The sequence below is a fragment of the Dipodomys ordii genome, unplaced genomic scaffold (genome assembly GCF_000151885.1).
Source record: "Dipodomys ordii isolate 6190 unplaced genomic scaffold, Dord_2.0 Scaffold101, whole genome shotgun sequence".
NCBI lineage: Eukaryota > Metazoa > Chordata > Mammalia > Rodentia > Heteromyidae > Dipodomys > Dipodomys ordii.
Window position 1 is genome coordinate 2,989,927 of NW_012267317.1, and position 7,896 is coordinate 2,997,822.

At 38.7% G+C, this 7,896-nt stretch overlaps 1 protein-coding gene across 1 annotated transcript in view; it reads left to right on the forward strand.

Moving 5' to 3' along the window:
- Kmt2c (lysine (K)-specific methyltransferase 2C) overlaps positions 1 to 7,896 on the forward strand; it is a 157,382-nt gene that overhangs the window by 18,909 nt on the left and 130,577 nt on the right. The window contains exon 4 of the mRNA XM_013027213.1: positions 6,612 to 6,774. Within this exon, the coding sequence (XP_012882667.1) occupies positions 6,612 to 6,774 (163 nt within the window). The remainder of the gene's footprint in view (positions 1 to 6,611; positions 6,775 to 7,896) is intronic.

The window sequence follows — 7,896 nt, forward strand, 5'->3', positions numbered from 1 at the left end:
TGTCCCTCAGCTCTTCAGCTCAAGGCTAGCACTCTACCACTTGAGCCACAGCGCCACTTCCGGCTTTTTTCTTTTTGCTTATGTGGTGCTGGGGAATTGAACCCAGGGCCTCATGCATTGCAAGGCAAGCGCTCTACCACTGAGCCACCTTCCCAGCCCCTCATCATATTTCTTATATGTAGATCAGGGTAAAAGAGATTGCTGGTAAGCAAACTTGTTTTTAAATACTATCTAGCATAAATTGTAATTTGGGGAATTTTGATAGAATATCTCAAAGATTTCTGTAGAAAGAATACTGTGCTAACAATGACTAGGATAGGCCAGAAAAGAAAAATATTGACAGGAGAAAAAAAATTCCATTATTAGTGTCTCCACTGTGATTTTATAGTGTTATTCCATGTTACCTTTTTTTGTGTGTGCTGATCCTGAGGCTGGAACTCAGGGCCTGGGCACTGTTTTGCTCAAGGCTAGTGCTCTACCACTGGAGCCATAGCTCTACTTACCACTTTTTTGGAGCTTAATTGGAGATAAGTTTATGGACATTTCTGCCAAGGCTAGCTTCAAACCATGATCCTTAGATTTGAGCCTTCTGAGTAGCTTGGATTACACGCATAAGCCACTAGAAAGAACCCAGCTTCCACATTATCTTTTAAAGCAGTGTTTCAGACACATGTATTTAGTAGTGTACAAACCAGAATATTAAACTGGTTCATTGTATTGTACAGTGTAATCATAACATAGTCATCAAGATATTCATTACTTCAGGCCAATTCATACAGAAAATTGCTTAATAGATTGCCTCTTATTTCAATCACTTTGTCTCAGTTTCCAAAGCAAACAGTTGATCTTTTTTTTTTCCCCGCCTTGCCAGTCCTGGGGCTCGAACTCAGGGCCTGAGCACTATCCCTGGGCTTCTTTTGTTCAATGCTGGCACTCTACCACTTGAGCCACAGTGCCACTTCCAGCTTTTTCTGTTTATGTAGTACTGAGGACTCGAACCCAGGCTTCATGAATGCTAGCAAGCACTCTACCACTAAGCCACATTCCCAGCCCCACTTGATCTTTTGATAGGGACTTAAACACTTAAATCTAATTAATAACATTTTCCTAAATCAGTGGTATGGTAGGTTTACTACATGGTAAATCTCAGGCAGTATATGTTAGTTTTTATTGGCTATTTATTTTTTTGTGAGTACTAGGGCTTAAACCCAGAACCCCAGGTTCTCGCTTTAGGTGTGTGTATGTGTGTGCGTGCGCATGCGTGCTGCCGGTAATAGGGCTTGAACTCAGGGCCTTGGCACTGTCCCTGAGCCTTTTCACTTGAGGATGATTCTCTACCACTTGAGCCATGGCTCCTCTTCTGTCTTTTAAAAAACCAAATCATGGGAAAGTTGAGGCTGCTGCGCTTGGGACTCGCGGTTGTGGACACCGGGGAAAGTCTCAGTAGCGCAAAGTGCCTGGACTGGAGCACTTACCACCCACATGGCGCTGCTCTCTGCCACCCAAGACTTCCTGAGATTGGGGAAGCTGCCCACTTTTACAGCCCAGCAGCTACTGCATTTTCTGTAAGTCATAGAGTTGTTGGGACATACAGAAAGGAACTCTGACTTCTTATTTTCTCACCACCTTGGGCAATACAACCTCTACGCCACCAGCTCGGATGATAGACTATGAAAATCTGGGAGGCAGAGACAAAAGACATGCACTCCATCAGTACCGATGTACAAAGAGATCCTCAGAGGTCAAGATGATCTAGGACTGGCCACAGGAAGAGCATCACTGAACTCCACATCTATTTAGACAATACTGCCCACCCTGCAGATGAGGCAAATAAAGCTACTGTGGAAAAACCATCATTCACTTTTTATTAATTTTGTATGTCAGAAAATCTATATTAATAGGTAGTGTTACATGTTAGATGGAAAGATTCATTTAACTTAAACACTTGATTCACTTTTAAATGTAAAAAATATCACAAACTAAGATTTAGGCAGTTAGCCAATTGCTGAACATTAGCTGTGTCAGTCTCTTTCTGAATAATGTTATCTGCTCTTCCAAAGAGAATTTAAGATAGGTATTTAGAGACAGGAAATTCTTAATTCTAGACAAGTTCAGTCAAAGAATTTAGGGAGTGTCTAGCGCAAAGAACAAGCCAGGTATGATGGCCAGGGGTGGCTTGCAGGGTTCATGATTTGAGACATTCCACAGTCAGTATCACATTTTAAGTTATTATCAGCATATTTAACACAGTATCTGTATATTTATATTGCTTATTTATTTGGTACAATTTTAATCTGCTTTGACTGATTCCTGTAGTTTTGATTCCATTCATTGTGATTCAATGTCTCATTTTAAAATAAAAATATGTTTCTTCTCTCTTAAAAAAAAACAAATCATTATTGTAAGGGAATTGTATGGAGGAGTTATAATTTCATAAGTTAGGTAATGAGAACAATTCTTTTCGGACAATGTCAGCCCTTTCTTCACTTTTCCCGTTTCACCCTGCCATCCCTGCTCACAAGTTTTTTACATAGTGTATATTGAATTCCATGGCTGTCTTTGTTCACCCTTTCTCCTTCCATTCCTGTACCCTCCATCTGCACCCCCTCCCAAAAGGCAACAACAATAAATTCAAAACAAAAATAACAAAACCCATATTTCAGTTTTCTAGTATTTCTAGCTTTTTGGTAGCTTTGGAGATAGAGTCTCATGGACTTTCTTTCCATGACTGGCTTTGAACTGTGATCCTCAGATCTGATTTTTTTTTTAAGTATATATTTTCTTATTGTAAAGATACTGTACAGAGGGGTTACAGTTAAGTGAGTAAGGTAATAACTACATTTCCTATCAAGTATTGTTACTCCTCATTTGTTTTTCCCCTGCCATCCCAGATCTTATTTTTCTGAGCAACTAGGTTTATAGATATGAGTGTGGTGCCCAGCTCTCACTTGCCTTTTGCTTGACATTTTGCTCAAAGCTGAAGCTCTACCACTTGAGCCACACCTCCTGTCCTGCCTTTTTGCTAGTTAGTTGGAGATAAGAACCTCTTGGACTTTACTCTTGGGTTGGTTTGAACCTCAATTTTCAGATCTCCACCTCCTGAATAACTAGGATTACAGGTACAAGTTACCAATGTCTGAATTTGACTGACTCTTACGCAACTTTATCAATGAAGAGAAATGAGATTATTCATTTTAATGCAGTAATGCTTTTAAGTACAGAAATGAACTAAAATGTATATCGTGTCTTAGAAGCAGCATATGAAATTAAAATATCACAAATATAACTAGTATTTGTGAGCTTCATAGAAATTGCTGTGATCTGTTGTTGATTAAATTCAATGTATTGAATACAGACTAAAAGTTTATAAGTTTTCTTATACTATTAAGTGCAGTGGATTGATGAAAATGAAGAAGAAATTGATATAGCATGTGACTCCCTATGTATATTTACACAGAAAGTGATGGAAAAATCCTAATTAAAAAGCTATTGGCAGGGGCTGGGAAGGTGGCTCAGTGTTAAAGTGCTTGCCTTGCATGCCTGAGGCCCTGGGTTCGATTTCCTCAGCACCACATAAGAAAAAAGCTGGCAGTGGTGCTGTGGCTCAAGTGGTAGAGTGCTAGCCTTGAGCTGAAGAGCTGAGGAACAGCGCCCAGGCCCAGAGTTCAGGCCCCACAACTGACAAAAAAAAGAAATGTAAAAAATTGCTGGAAAGGTGGCTCAGTGGTAGAGCGCTTGCCTTGCATGCATGAGGCCCTAGGTTCGATTCCTCAGCACCATGTAAGCAGAAAAAGCCAGAAGTGGCGCTGTGGCTCAAGTGGTAGAGCGCTAGCCTTGAGCTGAAGAGCTGAGGGACAGCGCCTAGGCCCAGAGTTCAGGCCCCAAAACCCGACCCCCTCCCCCCAAAAAATAAAGCTATTGGCAGAGCCCCTGAGTTCAAGGCCTTGAACCACCATAAAAACCCACCAAAACCCAAAACAAGACGTTGGTTACATTCTCTGACTGCTTCGCAGGATGTGGAGTGAGTGTGTTATCATACGGAACTGTTCAGTGATAGCTGTAGTCACCTGTTGCTGTTAAATGAGGCTGCAGTTGTTTCAGCTAGGCTATTTATGAACGACATCACCAAAAGTAATGATGGTATTTTATGTGTAAATATGAGCACCTGTTCGTTGGGCCTTTCAGAGGCAAGCAACATTCTGATGCTATGAAACAAAGACAGTACAGTTTGGGGACCTGACTCAAGGATTTGAACTAAGATGAATAAAAAAGTTAGTTACTGTGTAATGGCACAAATGCTTTATATCCCTCCCTCTCTCTTTCCCAGAGAGTAGAGATAGGCTAAAAGAGAAAGGGGAGATAAATAGATACTCAGACAACTTAATTTTCTTTCACATTTTTAGCTTTTGTGAAGAAAATTGAGACTCATTGCTGCAGTGAAGTGTGTAGATTTTTAAATGTGCCACTGACCATATAGTAGGTATTCATCTATTTAATGACCTTGAAGGTAATACATTCAAATGATCTGTTTGAGGATTTTAACAAAGAGTTAAATTCTCTTAATTAGACACTTGTCCTTTTACATCCTTGGTTAGTGACTAGGCATTTTTTTTCCTCTTTTGAGACTCTTGCAAATGGTGTTGCTTTTCTGATTTTCAGTCTCAATTTGCTTATTGTTGGCATACAGGAAAGCTACTAATTGTTGTGGGTTGATTTTACACCTTGCTACTTTATCAAAGTTTTCAATCAGCTCTGGTAGCTTCAGGGAGGAGTCTGGAAGGTCCTTTAAGTACAAGATAATGCCATCTACAAAATGGGGTAGTTTTACTTCTTCCTTCCCTATTTGAATCCCTTTTATGTCTTGCTCCTGCCTTATTGTTCTTGCTAAGAATTCTAGTCCTGCCTGGCGCTGGTGACTCACGCCTGTAATCCTAGCTACTCAGGAGGCTGAGATCTGAGGATCGCGGTTCAAAGCCAGCCCGGCAGGAGAGACCGTGAGACTCCTATCTCTAATAAACCACCAGAAAACCAGAAGTGGCACTGTAGCTCAAGTGGTAGAGCGCTCGCCTTGAGCTGAAGAGCTGAGGGACAGCGCCCAGGCCCAGAGTTCAAGCCCCACGATCGACAAAAAAAAAAAAAAAAAAATTCTAGTTCTATGTTGAAGAGGAATGGAGAGTGTGGACATCTGTGTTTTGTTTTGGATTTTAGAGGAAATGGTTTTAGCTTTTTATCAATAAGTATAATGTGGGCTATCGGTTTGTCATAAACAGCCTTTATTATGTCGAGAAATGTTCCATGTATTCCTAGATTCTCTAGAGCTTTTTTAATGTATCCTGTCAGAAGCATTTTCTGTATCTTTTGAGTTGGTTATATGATTCCTGTCCTTCCGTTGATGTGTTCTATTACATTTATCAATTTCCATATGGTAAACCAGCATTGCATCCCTGGGATGAATCCCATTTGATCATAGTTTATGATTTTTTTTTGGGGGGGAGGCTAAGTTGTTGAATTTTATTGAGAAGTTTTATATCTATGTTTATCAAAGGGATAGGTATATAGTTCTCTTTTTTTTGATGGGTCTGTATCTGATTTTGAGATGAGTGTAATGCTGGCTTCGTAGAATGAGTTTGGCAGTGATCCCTCCTTTTCTGTTTCATTGAAGAGTTTAAGAAATGTTGTTAGTTCTTTTTTTTTTTTTTTTTGAAGGGCTTATAGATTTGGCTGTAAACCATCAGGTCCTAGGCTTTTCTTGGATGGGAGGTCATTTATTGCCATTTCGTTTCTTTCCTTGTAATGGGTCTATTTTAATTGGTTTATATCTTCTTGGCTCAGTTTAGATATAAACTAATAAGTAAATACATTGGGTGATATTCAAGTGTATACAAATACAGTAACCAAAATATGGTAGAATCAAGGGAGAACTCAAATAATTTAATTCCTTAGAAAGACATAGTCAAAGCTCAACAAAATGAACACTTGGACATGAGTACTTGAAAGGGGTGGGATTGGGGCTGGGGGAATGGAATAGACAAATGAAGAGGAAGAGGGGAGAGCACAGTCAAGAATTCAAAATTGAAGAGAAGTGACGGGAGGGGAAGAGGTGAAGGCTGACATGGGTCAAGATCCACTGGATTTATAAATTGCTTTGTTAAATGGCAACTCTCTTGTACAATTTCTTAAAGATGATTGTTTTTAATGTATGAAAAAAAACAAACCTGCCCTATAAACTCTTATTACCATATATTTAAAAGAAAATCTTTAGTTGTATGTTGCTGACAAGATAAGTAGAAAAAAATTAAAATTAACTTTAATTCAAATTGGTACCATACCAAGCAGTGAACTTATTTATAGTCTCTTAGATATTTTTGTATTTTTTTTTCTTTATGTGCTACTGAGGAATCGAACCCAGGGCCTCAGGCATGCAAGGCAAGCGCTCTACCACTGAGCCACCTTCCCAGCCCTATTTTTGTATTTTTAACTGGTCCTTTATTTGCAGGTTCTATTCGTTTTTACCAGTATGTGCAAATAGTCTTTAAACCTTCTAGCCCCTACATTTGAACATTCCTTCTCAAGCCTTTGTAAGGAGATTCCTTTTCTTTATCCCCTTCTAGAGATGTGCATTTTGTAAGCACCTTGGAGCCACTATCAAATGCTGTGAAGAGAAGTGTACCCAGATGTACCATTACCCCTGTGCTGCGGGAGCTGGCACCTTTCAGGACTTCAGCCACTTCTTCCTTCTTTGTCCAGAGCACATTGACCAAGCTCCTGAGAGATGTAAGTTTACAATTGATGTCATTTTGTGTACACTATGTCTAATATCTATTACAGAAAATTCACTGAAAAGCTAAGCAATACTCAGTGTCTTTCTTTTATCCATAAAAGTAAGAGGGTTCAAAGCTGATGATACTTGCCAGCATTATTTCAGGATGTCTGCTACAAAAGCACCAAGTACTTCTTAATCTCTTGGTAGCTGGGTAGCCCTGATATTCATGATGGAAATCTCTGTCATATTCCGCTCATCCCAACCATTTTATAATTTAATAAACATGTTTACATATTTGAATTTTATTGTATAGGAAATAATAACTCTTACTAATTTGTAATCATTATGAATTTTCTGCCTTTTCATTATCTAGGTTTTTAATGGAAAAAATATATGTATCTCTGTATTATTTATCCTAATACAGTTCAGTTGAACCAAGTCTCACTGTGAAATTTCCATGTTTTTATTCAGTCTTTTTGGGGTCATTTCTTATCTAATTTCCTGTGCAGTGTGGGTTTTTTGTGTGTGTGTGTGTGAGGGGGAGGGGAGGAAGGGTTTTAAAGCATTTTTTTCTGTGTCAGTGAAACATAAAAGTAACTGTTTCAGGCTTAAAGTGATTTCAGTTACACTTTATAGTCATCACTTCTAATTTTTTTTTTTATCACAACTCATGTTCATTCTGGGTCACAGACATCTCATTACCTCTAAGTACTTCTCATCTAGCCATTCTACATCTGGCATTTAACCTATCCTGCTGACATCTGTCCCAGACCTGCTCTTTTTTTTCTTTTTAAATACTATAATTTCATCTGTAGTAAAAATTGTGTCCACAAATTTCAATCATATGACTTTACACAGTATATATACTTAAATTATAGGTAGGGAAAACTGAAATTATAGTTAGGCTGATATGTGATTTAAAACTTCTAAGATGTTTTGGATTGTACATTATTAAATCTGGAAGAAAAAGAACATTCATGAGTAGCAACCATCATGGTTATACATAAAATAGGATGACAGTCATCAGAGTTGATTATTCTGGATGGTATAATACACTTGGCCACCATATAAAACTCTGTGAGTGTGTGTGTGTGTGTGTGTGTGTGAGAGAGAGAGAGAGAGAGAGAGACAGA